The sequence below is a fragment of the Pelophylax lessonae genome, assembly GCF_965119305.1.
Source record: "Pelophylax lessonae genome assembly, chromosome: 5".
Lineage (NCBI taxonomy): Eukaryota > Metazoa > Chordata > Amphibia > Anura > Ranidae > Pelophylax > Pelophylax lessonae.
Window position 1 is genome coordinate 422,685,875 of NC_138772.1, and position 15,351 is coordinate 422,701,225.

At 44.6% G+C, this 15,351-nt stretch overlaps 1 protein-coding gene across 2 annotated transcripts in view; it reads right to left on the bottom strand.

Moving 5' to 3' along the window:
* The window catches only part of RB1CC1 (RB1 inducible coiled-coil 1), a 353,042-nt gene that overhangs the window by 137,866 nt on the left and 199,825 nt on the right, over positions 1–15,351 (bottom strand). For both annotated transcript variants that reach the window (XM_082257759.1, XM_082257760.1), the window contains exons 15-16: positions 12,746–12,896; positions 4,408–4,516 (exon numbers count right to left, since the gene is read on the bottom strand). In XM_082257759.1, coding sequence (XP_082113885.1) covers positions 4,408–4,516; positions 12,746–12,896 — 260 coding nt within the window. The remainder of the gene's footprint in view (positions 1–4,407; positions 4,517–12,745; positions 12,897–15,351) is intronic.

Sequence of the window (15,351 nt, forward strand, 5' to 3'; positions counted from 1 at the left end):
AGCCCACCGTTTTCAGGATGTCCCTATAAAGTGATATTTTTATTTTTTTAGCCCCTCACTTGGTTTATCTTTATTTTTGCTTGGCATGCCTGTCTAAGGCCGACCGACAACCTTTTCAGGAAATGAAATACAGCTTATCAAATTCAGATAACAGGAAATAGTGTTGTTGGTGAAGAACAGGAAGAAGCTGTTTGTTCAGCTTAGATAAGACTTTCTAAGCTACACAAGCAGCTAGGCATAAAATGAATAATATCAAAGATAAAGATATTTACATACTAATAATAGGAAAAAGTTCATTTTTGACTGGAGTTTCCCTTTAATATACGGGGAAGGTGGGGCACCTACATGCAATATATTTGTAAGCTAAACAGAGATCAAGTTTAACAGAATTTTTTGATCCCAAGAGAAGTGATGCCAACTGATCTAATATTGTAGATGAATTGTTCCATCTTTTCAAATTCCCAGACTCTTTGTTTCTAAAAAAATCTGGAGTTCTTTTTTCAGCAAATTTTACAGAAGGTTAATGTGGTTGACTAAGGGTTTATTCAACAAAGCATTATGGCTTCCTTAACCGTGATCAGCTTTGGTGTGTTCGGACACTCCCCTTGTACATATGTAATGCCCTGGTCGCAGATGATTGGCCCACACAGATGACAACTTCCTGGCGGGCTTGCAAACATGGGTTCAGATCCTAGTCTGAATACACTAAAACTCATCACTATTCCTCACCACAAAAAAGTTGTCTTTTAGGAAAAGTATATAACAAAAAATTTTCATTCTTCACAAAAGATACCAAGCATACAAAGCATTGGTTTCAAAACGATCGCTTAGCAGCAAAGGTGCACTGGTGCACTGCATGGAGGAAAATTTAAGTTTTTTTTGTACTTCATGTCTCAATGCATAGAAACATTTGCAAATGTTTAAAATTTTTATTTCAAAAAGGCTTATTTTAGGTCTGGACAAAGGCACATTTTGAAACTGATATAGTTGTCTCTCTAAATGCTAAAGAGTTACTGAGGTAAAAGAAAAATTAATGCACTAACAGCAAAACTTATCTCAGTGACTCACACATTTCTGTTCAGGATTGGAGCTCACTGCATCTGGCTTTGTAAGACACATCTTTCTTTATTAATTTTCTAGCACATTAATATTTATCATGCTGATCATTCCACTTATATTTTTAAACTATAAAAGCTGGTAAATTTAGTACCAAAGCAACGTGATGCCTAGCAGGGGTCACACAAGAAAATGTTGCTCACTATGTCTAACATGGTCAAGAGACAACCATAAACAGTTCATTAACAACTAGTTCACACTGGAAAAAACTGGGACATTCACAGCAAGAAAACTAAAAATAAAGATCAGATGTCCTGAAGACATCTGATTATCTGTTAAAAACCGACCCATGCAAGGCAAATCAGAGAGAAATGCAGAAAAAATTCTGTGCTTTCATTTCATAATTTCAGTCTAAAATTTGAAGCCAAGGGTTGTACTGACTCAAGATTAGAAAGCGGGGTATTTCAGGAGTCAAGGAGTATATGTATTCAATGTTATCAGTACTAATTATAGTACAGGCGGTCCCCGGGTTACAAACAAGATAGTGTCTGTAGCAAAGTTGAATTTGTTCGTAAGTCAGAATAGGTACACTCTTTAAGTGTATAGAATAAAATAGTGTAGCGCAGTCCATGTATAAATAAACTCAATTGGTAATAAATAAATTAAAACCAAACAATTAATAAAATTGGCCTAAAAATGAATAAAGGAGAAAGTTCATATGGTGATGTAAAAGATGATAAGATGATAAAAGAGACACAGTCCACTGGTGATCCGGTGAAAAAAATATAGCAGCAAGTGTGACTTCTGTGCTCATAAAGTTCCCATCACCTGGCACTATCTGCCTCTCACCTCCACAACTCGACCCCAGAGGGTCAAACAGCTTGAACAATCACCACGATATTCAGCCAATGATAATCAAATGGAAAACAGGACCACAGCCTCCAGCATAAAACCGCCTAGAAATCGATTATGGCAGAGGATACAGCTTCCCAGATCGTGCTCAAACATAAGGAGAAAAAGAACAGATCTAGTGCTCTCTGTTGCGGTTTAAACGATTTATTGCTCAAATAAAAGTATTGCACTTACATTACATTGCACAAAAACGAGCATGTAATGCAGAGCCTGCAGCGTGCTGGATGGTGCCTGATTTCCGGGTAGTTAGACAGCCTTCGAACTTAACTACCCGGAAATCAGGCACCATCCAGCACGCTGCAGGCTCTGCATTACATGCTCGTTTTTGTGCAATATAATGTAAGTGCAATACTTTTATTTGAGCAATAAATCGTTTAAACCGCAACAGAGAGCACTAGATCTGTTCTTTTTCTCCTTATGTTTGAGCACGATCTGGGAAGCTGTATCCTCTGCCATAATCGATTTCTAGGCGGTTTTATGCTGGAGGCTGTGGTCCTGTTTTCCATTTGATTATCATTGGCTGAATATCGTGGTGATTGTTCATGCTGTTTGACCCTCTGGGGTCGAGTTGTGGAGGTGAGAGGCAGATAGTGCCAGGTGATGGGAACTTTATGAGCACAGAAGTCACACTTGCTGCTATATTTTTTTCACCGGATCACCAGTGGACTGTGTCTCTTTTATCATCTTATCATCTTTTACATCACCATATGAACTTTCTCCTTTATTCATTTTTAGGCCAATTTTATTAATTGTTTGGTTTTAATTTATTTATTACCAATTGAGTTTATTTATACATGGACTGCGCTACACTATTTTATTCTATATTACTGTGAAGGTGTTGGATTACCCTTTTAGTGTTAGCTGCTGGTCCTTGATAATTTATTCAGCGCTGAATCTTTTACAATAATTTTTTACACTCTTTAAGTGTAGCTCCAGCGAAAAAAAATAATTTTATAGTTTTTTTTGGATAGCACGCCTGTAACATTTGTTTTGCTGTTTGTGCCCCTGTTCAGAAGATTTCACCTCACTTTCTGTCCCTGTGACAATTGGATTTTGAAAATTTTGGATTGTTGTGGAAACAAGAATTGGTGGTAAACTTCAGTAGATACACCTTCTCCCATGATAACTCTTACAGGAGTGATTTTCCCTTCCTTCCCTTGAATTTCTCTTCCTAGGGGTAGATTTCCTCTCACTTCCTGTTGTCTCCCTCCGTTTGTTTTGCTGTCTGTGGCCCTGTACTGAAGATGTCAGCTCACTTTCTATCCCTGTGACAATTGGATTTTGAAAATTTTGGGTTGTTGTGAAAACAAGGATTGGTGATCAACTTCAGCGGAGACACCTTTTTCCCATGATAACTCTTACAGGAGTGATTTTCCCTTCCTAGAGGTAGATTTCTCCTCCCTTCCTGTTGTTTCCCTCCGTTTGTAAGTAGAAGTCGTTTGTTTGTCGGATGTTTGTAACGCGGGGACCGTCTGTATATACCAGAAATATTTTTTAAAGTAAATTTGTCAGCATCTGCACATTTCTATAAAATGGGCCTGATTTTCAGGCGTTCAGTACAATATTCATGATTTTATGGCCAGCAATATAGGAGGGGAAGTTTCCAGCAGTGATATTTTCAATAAACAAAATCACCTTTCTGAACTTACATGAAGTGACTCCTGTATGATTTCTCTATAATGAAAACATGAGTAAGCTCTGACAATCTGCACAAAGCATCTGCAATGTATCAGGCTAACAAGTCAGTATGAACATTTGTCTAAAATTGGGGGCTTCTCAACAAAATAGGAAGCCTTAGGGTGGATGTAAACTGTGTGGCCTATAATGCTGGGTCTAAAGCATCTGTTACCAAAATGTATGGTGATGCTAAGCCATCAGCTTATTCCCAAAAGTGTGCTGCACAATGGCTGAACTGATCGTGATTATGGGAAGAAGGCATGACTAAACCAACATCAGCAATTATCAGTTTAGGCCTATGATCCCCCTAGCAATCAGGCTTCAATAGAAAAACCAAGCACTTGTGGTCATTTAAAGACATTATATGAATATGCAGACATGGCCAAAAATATTGTCACCCCTGAATTTCTGTCAGATAATGCACCACTTCGTCCAGACAATTGTTGTAAAAAAATTGTTTAGGCATTCTCAGGTTTATTTCTTTTGTTTGTATTGGTGCGACACAAAAAAAGTGGAAAATCAAAAAGCCAAATCTAGCACATTCCATGCAAACCTCCGAAAATTGACTGGACAAAATTATTGGTACCTTCTCACGATTATAAGAAATAATTGCATTCCAAGTTTGTGATGCTCCTGTAATTTGTACTTAAATTCTCCTGTATCAATTTACAGGTGCTGACAATATAGAAATCACACCGGCAACCAGTTAAAATGGGGTTATAGATTTCCTCCATTGAGATCTGAGATGGACACTTTACTTACCTTTATCTCTGTCTTGCTGTAGTGTAACACTCTTCAGTTTTTCACTGAGCTCACTAATTATACTCTCTTTCTTCACTTTCTCTCTTGTCAAAACTGTGTTAAAGTTTGTCTAAAGGAAAAAAAAAAATAGTAATTAAGATATTATCCAAGGTTTTCCAGATTACTTTTCTGAGCACAACTGAAGTAACAGAAAACTGGATTTTTGACTTACCGTAAAATCCTTTTGTCTTAAGCTCATTGACAGAAGCAGGATTCATATCTTGATATCCGTAGGGTATTGCTGCCCCCTACAGGAGTAGAACACTAGGCAGAAAAAAAGTTCTGGCTACACCTATGGGCAGTCCCAGGGGGTATACCCTCTCTCTCCCTGCTATAGGATGTCAGTTGTGTAAAAAAGCAGTGTCAGAAAAATCATACCAACCCAACTCAAACATAGAGGGGCGGGTACTGCGTCTGTCAATGAGCTTAAGAGAAAAGGATTTTACGGTAAGTCAAAAATCCAGTTTTCTCTGTCGCTCATTGACAGATGCAGGATTCATATCTTGATATCCGTAGGGACGTCCCAAAGCAGTGCCATAAATGAGGGGTGGGATAACAGAAGAAAACAAGCCATGAGGCCAAAACAGAGCCAACCAGAAAGAACAGGGGACTCATCGAAACAAGAAGATGAGACCCACCTGAAAAAACAGAACCCCCAAGGTAGACCAAGGGTCCCCTCAAACAGCAGCCAGCAAAACCTTGCAGCCAAAAGAGGCATCCGCCGATGTCAGCACATCAACTTATAAAACTTTGTAAAGGTATGAACAGACGACCAGGTAGCCGCCTTGCAAACCTGAAGCACCGACGCCTGATGGCGGAAAGCCCAGGAAGCACTAAGTGCCCGAGTAGAGTGCGCCTTAACCGGGAACGGAGGAACCTGACCCTTAACAGAATAAGCCTGCACCACCGTCTGCCTGATCCATCTGGAGATAGTCGCGGCAGACGCAGGTAACCCTTTTCTAGGGCCATCCATGATCACAAAAAGCGAATCTGACTTACGAAAGGAGTCAGTAGTAGCCAAGTACACTCCGATTGCCCGAACCACATCCAAGGTGTGCAGCGCAAACTCCCGAGGATGACTGGGCTTAGGACACAGGGAAGGTAACACAATATCCTCATCCAAGTGAAAACCGGAAACCACCTTAGGAAGGAAGGACGGATCCGGACGAAGAACCACCTTATCCCTATGAACCACCAGGTAGGGGGAACGACAGGACAACGCAGCCAGTTCCGACACCCTGCGTGCAGAAGTAATATCCACCAAAAAGGCCACCTTTTGGGATAAGGTAAGCAGGGGAATCTCGATAATATTTTCAAAAGGAGGTTTCTGGAAAACCGATAACACTAAATTAAGATCCCATGGCGGTAATGGCGAGCGCACCGGAGGAACCAGGTGCCGCACCCCCTGGATGAAATTCCGCACCAGGGAATGAGTGGCCAGTGGCCTCTGGAAGAAAATCGCCAAGGCTGAAACCTGACCCTTGATAGTGCTCAAGGCCAGCTTCTGCTCAACCACCCGTTGAAGGAAGGCCAAGACCCGAGCCACCGAGTAAGAGCGTGGAGGAACCCCAAGGGACTCACACCACGCAATATAAGACTTCCATATACAATGATAGATCTTTCTAGAGGTCACTTTCCTCGCTTTAAGCAGAGTAGGAATAACTGAAGCAGACAATCCCCTGTCCTTCAGCACCTGGCTCTCAACAGCCAAGCCGTCAAAGCCAGCGACCGTACAGCAGGATGGAAGAGACAGCAGATCCTCCCTGAGAGGAAGCCTCCAAGGAGCGTCTGCGACCAGCCTGACTAAGTCATCGTACCAGGCCCGACGAGGCCAGTCCGGAGGCACAAGAATGGCCACAATTCCTTCCACCTCTATCCTGCGAAGAAGTCTTGGCAGCAACTTGAGAGGAGGAAAGGCATGCAGCAGCTGATACTGCCCCCACGGGGCAACCAGCGCTTCTGTGGCGTCCGCCAGAGGATCTCGGGAACGGGCTACAAACCTCTGCATCTTCCTGTTGAGCCCAGACGCCAACAGATCCACATCCGGGGTGCCCCAACGAAGGCACAACTGGTGAAGCACCTCTGGATGAAGAGACCATTCCCCTTGATCCAAGGCCTGACGGCTGAGAAAATCCGCCTGCCAATATTCCACGCCTAGAATGTGAACAGCGTAGAGAGCCGGAACAAAACATTCTGCCCAACGAAGGATGCTGGCCACTTCCACGGCCACCAGAACACTCTTGGTGCCCCCCTGGTGATTGAAATAAGCCACGGCCGTGGCATTGTCCGACTGAACCTGCACTGGACAGCCCCGAAGACGCTCGGTCCAGTGAACAAGGCAAAGCCTGATCGCTCTCAGTTTCAATACATTTATCGGCAACCTGGATTCTTACAGGGACCAGAGTCACTGAGCAGAAATCCTGCCAAGAACTCCTCCCCACCCAGATAGACTGGCATCCGTGGTGACAATCGTCCAATAGATCGGAAGAAATTACTTCCCCTGACTGAGCATCGGTGACCAAAGCCACCAAAGGACGGGGAATCCTCCACCGGGATCACAGTAGCCTTACAGTGGGTACGGAAAGTATTCAGACCCCCTTAAATTTTTCACTCTTTGTTATATTGCAGCCATTTGCTAAAATCATTTAAGTTCATTCTTCTTCCTCATGAATGTACACATAGCACCCCATACTGACAGAAAAACACAGAATTGTTGACATTGTTGCAGATTTATTAAAAAAGAAAAACTGAAATATCACATGGTCCTAAGTATTCAGACCCTTTGCTGTGACACTCATATATTTAACTCAGGTGCTTTCCATTTCTTCTGATCATCCTTGAGATGGTTCTAAACCTTCATTTGAGTCCAGCTGTGTTTGATTATACTGCTTGGACTTGATTAGGAAAGCCACACACCTGTCTATATAAGACCTTCCAGATCACAATGCATGTCAGAGCAAATGAGAATCATGAGGTCAAAGGAACTGCCTGAAGAGCTCAGAGACAGAATTGTGGCAAGGCACAGATCTGGCCAAGGTTACAAAAAGATTTCTGCTGCACTTAAGGTTCCTAAGAGCACAGTGGCCTCCATATTCCTCAAATGGAAGACGTTTGACCAAAGCCACCAAACCAGGGACTCCCTGGTCCGCTCGCTCAGCCGGATCTGATTGTCCAGGGAATCGGGATTCCTGTTCCATTTGAGAAGGATCTCCTTTTGGAGGGTCCTCGTATGAAACTGAGAAAAAGGTACTGCCTCGAAAGACGCCACTATCAGTCTCAGAACCCTCATGCAGGTCCGAAGGGACGACCATTTGGCAGACAGCAACAGCTGAGTCGCTGATTGTATTTTCTGGAGTTTTTCCGCAGGGAGAAATACCTTGGGCAAGGACGCATCCAAAGTCAGGCCCAGATAGTCCAGTCTCCTGGAGGGAACCAGGGATGACTTCTGTAGGTTCACAAGCCACCCGAACTCTTCCAAAGAGGTTATGGCGATCTCCAAATTTGACAACAGACTCCGCATGGAGGAGGAGGTCGTCCAGGTATCCCAGGACCGATATGCCCCGTTGCCGCAAAAGCACCAGAACCGGAGACAAAACGATGTGAAGACCAGGGGAGCAGAGGTGAGACCAAAGGGTAATGCAACAAACTGATAATGGTCCTCTCCCACATCAAAGCGCAGAAAACGTTGGTGTCCTGCGTGATTGGGAATGTGAAGGTAGGCATTCTTGATGTCTATGGAGGCCAGAAAGTCCCCCTGATGCAGGGAAGCCACCACCGTGCGAATGGACTCCATCTTGAATTTTTGCACCTGGACAAAACAATTGAGTGCCTTTAAGTCCAGAATTGGACGCACCTTGCCCTCCTTCCTGGGCACCATGAATAGATTTGAGTAAAAGCCCCGAAAACTTTCCCCACAGGGAACCGGAACTATTACTCCCTGTTGTACCAAGTCCAGTACTGCCCCCAACAGAGCCCTTAGTCGATCCGGGGACAGTCGCACATTGGAAGGGAAGAACCTTACCGGTGGAACTGACCGAAACTCGATCTTGTATCCCGACCGTATGACCTCGTGAACCCATTTGTCTTGAATCCTGGAGAGCCACGGATCCGGGAACCGGCAAAGACGTCCCCCCACCCCTGACATGGGTGGGGGCGCACCTTCAGGCCGAAGGGGACTTGTCCTCAGGTCTGGAGGAACCGGATTTCTGCTTACCAGACCAGGGTCGCTTGGAACCCCCCGAGGGGGCCTTGAAGGGCTTCGCCTTGTCGCCCGCCCCGGAGGAACGAAAAAACTTCTTGTGGGCTGAAAAGGAGGGTCCTCGTCTGCGACGAGGTTCCTTACCCTTGGCAGCCTGTGGCAGAAAGGTGATCTTGCCCCCAGTGAGACCTTTGATAATATCATCCAAGGTAGCACCAAACAGGCGATCCCCCTGAAAAGGGAGATCAGTCAAGGCTTTTTTAGAAGCCTGATCCGCCAACCAGCACTTCAACCATAGTATGCGCCGGAGGACCACCGCTGAAAACGACAAACGTTCCAGCAGTGGAGCAATATCCAGCGCGGCGTCACAAACAAACTGCAGCCCCTGCACCATCTGGTCCAGCAACTCCGCCACAGCAGGGGGGAGGCTTCTCCCCTCCAGGCCCATTTCGTCAATGTTTGCGAAACCAGAGCAATGGCAAACACTGGTCTGAAGGCCGACACCGCCAGGGAGAACATAGTGCGGGACACAGACTCCGCCCTACGATCAACCGCATCCCTAAAGGACGGGGAATCCTCCACCGGGATCACAGTAGCCTTACAGTGGGTACGGAAAGTATTCAGACCCCCTTAAATTTTTCACTCTTTGTTATATTGCAGCCATTTGCTAAAATCATTTAAGTTCATTCTTCTTCCTCATGAATGTACACATAGCACCCCATACTGACAGAAAAACACAGAATTGTTGACATTGTTGCAGATTTATTAAAAAAGAAAAACTGAAATATCACATGGTCCTAAGTATTCAGACCCTTTGCTGTGACACTCATATATTTAACTCAGGTGCTTTCCATTTCTTCTGATCATCCTTGAGATGGTTCTAAACCTTCATTTGAGTCCAGCTGTGTTTGATTATACTGCTTGGACTTGATTAGGAAAGCCACACACCTGTCTATATAAGACCTTCCAGATCACAATGCATGTCAGAGCAAATGAGAATCATGAGGTCAAAGGAACTGCCTGAAGAGCTCAGAGACAGAATTGTGGCAAGGCACAGATCTGGCCAAGGTTACAAAAAGATTTCTGCTGCACTTAAGGTTCCTAAGAGCACAGTGGCCTCCATATTCCTCAAATGGAAGACGTTTGGGACGACCAGAACCCTTCCTAGAGCTGGCCGTCCGGCCAAACTGAGCTATCGGGGGAGAAGAGCCTTGGTGAGAGAGGTAAAGAAGAACCCAAAGATCACTGTGGCTGAGCTCCAGAGATGCAGTCAGGAGATGGGAGAAAGTTTTCGAAAGTCAACCATCACTGCAGCCCTCCACCAGTCGGGGCTTTATGGCAGAGTGGCCCGACGGAAGCCTCTCCTCAGTGTAAGACACATGAAAGCCCGCATGGAGTTTGCTAAAAAACACCTGAAGGACTCCAAGATGGTGAGAAATAAGATTCTCTGGTCTGATGAGACCAAAATAGAACTTTTTGGCCTTAATTCTAAGCGGTATGTGTGGAGAAAACCAGGCACTGCTCATCACCTGTCCAATACAGTCCCAACAGTGAAGCATGGTGGTGGCAGCATCATGCTGTGGGGGTGTTTTTCAGCTACAGGGACAGGACGACTGGTTGCAATCGAGGGAAAGATGAATGCGGCCAAGTACAGGGATATCCTGGACAAAAACCTTCTCCAGAGTGCTCTGGACCTCAGACTGGGCCGAAGGTTTACCTTCCAACAAGACAATGACCCTAAGCACACAGCTAAAATAACGAAGGAGTGGCTTCACAACAACTCCGTGACTGTTCTTGAATGGCCCAGCCAGAGCCCTGACATAAACCCAATTGAGCATCTCTGGAGAGACCTAAAAATGGCTGTCCAACAACGTTTACCATCCAACCTGACAGAACTGGAGAGGATCTGCAAGGAGGAATGGCAGATGATCCCCAAATCCAGGTGTGAAAGACTTGTTGCATCTTTCCCAAAAAGACTCCTGGCTGTATTAGATCAAAAGGGGGCTTCTACTAAATACTGAGCAAAGGGTCTGAATACTTAGGACCATGTGATATTTCAGTTTTTCTTTTTTAATAAATCTGCAACAATGTCAACAATTCTGTGTTTTTCTGTCAGTATGGGGTGCTATGTGTACATTCATGAGGAAGAAGAATAAACTTAAATGATTTTAGCAAATGGCTGCAATATAACAAAGAGTGAAAAATTTAAGGGGGTCTGAATACTTTCCGTACCCACTGTATTTAGCCTGGAGACCAGCGGATCCACCGAAGGCGGCACCGTCCATTTCTTAAGGAGGGACTCTTCAAACGGGTAGCGCCTAGCAATCTGTTTAGGCATCCCAGGGGGGGCGTTTCGGATGATCCCACTCTTTCTTAAGGATATCGTCAAAGCTTGTGGAAAAAGGAAAAACCTTTGTCACCCTGGAGGGCTTGCGAGTGCCAATGGCAACCTGCGTATCAGTCGCAGCCGCAGCTGCATCCTCCAGCTTCAGGGTCTCCCATACAGACACAATCAGCGCGTCCACCAGCGCCTTGTCTTGCATGATAGCGGAGGCAGAAAGGTCATCCTCACTATCAGAGGAGACGGGGCACGAGACAGCAGCCCCAGAGGGGAGACCTGCGTCAGCAGCGACTGGCTCAGATTCAGAATCTGAGGCATCAGACGAGACAGGGGTAGGCGGAGGTCGTTTTTTAGCCCGCCCCTGAAAGGCCACCTCCACCCGGGACACAAAGGACTCCAGGACCGCCGAAAATGCATCAATGGTGAGCTGGGAACCGGAGGACCCTGCAGCCACCTCGAGGGGATCAGGTGGGGACACATGTGCAGTCACAGAAAAATGCACCAGAAGTCCCAGATGTCTGCTCAGCAGCGCTGTCTTCACCAAAAGAAAGGCCTGTAGAGTGATGCAACGTGTCAGAAATGGGCTCGGTCCTTAGGTGGTTAAGTATGCGTTCACTTCTGCGAGCATGGAGGGATGGGGCGTTTACATTTTGTTTTTCTTATTTATTTTACTTTTTATTTTTAGGGTCCATTCACACTAGCGCGACTTGTCAGGCGACTTGGGTTGCTCGCCATTGAATAGTACAGGACCCGTTCTAATAGGAGCTTGTCAGGCGGTGGGTCACTCGCCATTGAATAGTACAGGACCCGTTCTAATAGGAGCGACACAAGTCGCTCCGACTTAGAAAAAGGGTCCTGTACTACTTTGGGGCGACCTGGAGGCGACTTGCATTGACTTCAATTATATGAAGTCCGTGCAAGTCGCGCCGAGGTAGCGCGCACCGCGACTTCACAGGTCGCCCCACCAAGTCGTGTCGCCCCAGTCTGAATGGGGTCTTACACTGTCCCTTTATTTAAATTTTGACAAATTTTTTTCCTATTACAAGGAATGTAAACATCCCTTGTAATAGAAATAAGCATGACAGGTCCTCTTTATTGAGAGATCTGGGGTCACAAAGACCCCAGTTCTCTCATTTACCTTTAAAAGCAAAAATAAAAAATGTAATTTTGCCTTTAACAAAAAAAAAAAATTGTCTCTTCAAGACCGTGAGGCGGAAGTGACGTCAGACGTCGCCCCGGTCCTCCAAGGACATAGAGTCGAGTGGGGGTCATCTTTCCCTCACTCGACTTCCTGCTCATCCCTCCAGCAGTTTGGATCGCTTTTGCCTTCACCAATAGCTCGGGTAAACAGGGAAACGACCAGAAAGTGGCGGGAGGGGGACACAAACCTCCGCCTCTAAAGGTGATCTTGTGGCGAATGCGCCTCTGAGACCACACGTATTTTGTAGACAATCGTCCACAGAACAAGAGGATACCAGGGTTATGGCAGCTAGCTGCTGTCATAATAACAGTATTTAGCATGAAAGTTAATGACGTAAAAGTACTGGGGGCAGTCGTCAAGTGGTTAACAAACATAAACCTGTCAGAATTTGTGAACAGATAGTTGAACTAGACAGAGGATGTATATTTATGTATGTTATCTAGGAACATGACATTTTTAAGTGGCTTTGGAGGTCACTAATAATACTACAAAAAATAGTCGTTTATAGCTGTTACGATCAATTTTAAATAAATAACTGTCTTTAAGGCTATAACGATACCTGCTGCTCTGCAATTAAGGATATCCTGAGACTCTGCAGCTCTTCAGCCTTTTTTCTTTCCTGCAAGTCAAGATGCTCAGCAAATAACTGTTTTCCATGTTGAAGCGTTTCCTGAAGTTCAGAGATCAAACTGTGAGTGTCTACAGAGGGACTTAAAAGGAAGAATAGAGAAAATTGTTAACAAACACACATAAACCTTGAGACACAGCTGATTATCATAAATATTCATACAAGCGGCACTTTGAATCACTAAAAAAAAAAAAAAAAAAAAAGAATCACCAAAAACATCCATTTAAATCATCATAGTCACCCAGTGCAGCAATCATGGTTTAATGTGCAAACATAATAGCTAAAATCTCAAATATCAGTAATGACTATCATCTAAATTCCAACTGCTGCACAAACAGTAACTACACATAGCATTAAACTGACACCACTTAAACAAGCATAAACACCATCTAGCGAGGCTTACTATGTATAACTCTTAAGGTCTGTCTATTACATGCTATGTGGTCCCAGATGTTTGTAAAGTACACTTCTGTGCTTGATAAAGTCTGCAGACCCTCATCCCGGAGTTACTTTAATTCTTCCAGCTGGATGCAATTTTCAGAAGTAATCTGTGTGAAGTATTTCTATTTTTTTGTTTTTTAAATATATATATATATATATATATATATATATCTACATCTACACACAGGGGGCATCTCATAAAATTAGAATATCATCAAAAATTTAATTTTTTTTTAGTAATTCAATTCAAAAAGTAGAGCTCAAGAATTTTATAAAGATGCATTACACACAGAGTGATATATTTCAAGCATTTCTTTATTTTAACTTTAATGATTACAGCTAGTGAAAACCCAAAATTCACTATCTCAGTAAATTAGAATATTACATAAGATCAATAAAAAAATTGTATTTTTGTCTTACCGTAAAATCCTTTGCTCTGAAGTTCATTGACGGACGCAGTCTCTGATCTTCATATCAGTAGGATTATGCTACCCCCTACAGGGGTAGGACAGTAGGCAAAAAAAAGTCTGGCTATGACTATGGGCAGTCCCAGGGGGTATACCCTCTCTCCCTACTATAGGATGTCAGTTTTGTATCAAAGCAGTGTCAAAGAAAACAATACCAACCCAACTCAAAATAAAGGGGCGGGTACTGCGTCCTTCAATGAACTTCAGAGAAAAGGATTTTACGGTAAGACAAAAATCCAATTTTCTCTATCGTTCATTGACGGACGCAGTCTCTGATCTTCATATCAGTAGGACGTCCCAAAGCGGTGCCATAAAATGAGGGGTGGGAACAGCAGAAAAATAATTCCCCAAGGTTAAACCATAGCCAACCAGGCAACACAGGACTTATCAGAACAATAAGATGAGACCCATCTGAAAAAAACATTAAACACCCTCAAGGGATATTAACCCCATGCCCTAAACGACAGCCTGCAAAACTTTGCAGCCAAAAAGAGGCATCTGCAGATGCCAGCACATCCACCTTGTAAAACTTCATGAAAGTGTGAACAGACGACCAGGTAGCCACCTTGCAAACCTAAAGCACAGATGCCTGATGGAGAAAAGCCCAGGAAGCACTAAGCGCCCAAGCAGAATGTGCCTTAACAGGGAAAGGTGGAACTTGACCCTCAATTGAATAAGCCTGCACCACTGTCTGTCTGATCCTTTTGAAAATAGTAGCAGCAGACGCAGGTAGCCCTTTCTTTGGGCCATCCGTGAGTACAAAGAGCGCATATGACTTTAGAAAAGACTCAGTAGTCGTCACGTACACCCTGATTGCCAGAACCACATCCAAGGTATGTACCACCAGATAGGAAGGGCGACAGGACAACGCCACCAGTTTCAACATCCTGCCAGCAGAAGTAATAGCCACCAGGAAGGCCACCTTCTGGGATTGGGTGAGCAGAGGAATCTCCCGAATATTTTTAAAGGAAGGCTTCTGGAGAACCAACAGTACCAAATTAGGGTCCCAGGGTGGCAACGGAGGTCGCACTGGCGGTGCCAAGTGTTGCACCCCCTGGATAAAGTTACGCACCAGGGAATGGGTGGCTAATGGCCTTTGGAAGAAAACTGCCAAGGCCGAGACCTGACCCTTGATAGTACTCATGGCCAATTTTGATCAACAAACTGTTGAGGGAAAGTCAAGATCCGGGCCACAGAGTATGAGCGGGGGGGAACCCCAAGAGACTCACACCACGCAATATACGACTTCCACGTACAATGATAGATCTTCCTAGAAGTCCCTTTTCTCGCTTTAAGCAGAGTGGAAATCACTGAAGCAGACAATCCCCTGTCCTTCAGCACCTGGCTTTCAACAGCCAAGCCGTCAAAGCCAGCGACTGTAAAGCAGGATGGAAGATTGGCCCTTGAGACAGTAAATCCTTCCTGAGAGGAAGTCTCCAAGGAGCGTCTGCAACTAGCCTGACCAGCTCGGCGAGGCCAGTCTGGAGCCTCAGAAGCCCTTCCGCCTCAATCCTGTGAAGAAGTCTTGGCAGCAACTTGAGAGGAGGAAAAGCATACATCAACTGATAGTGACCCCACTGGGCCACCAGCGCGTCTGCGGCATCTGCCAGAGGGTCCTGGGAGCGGGCC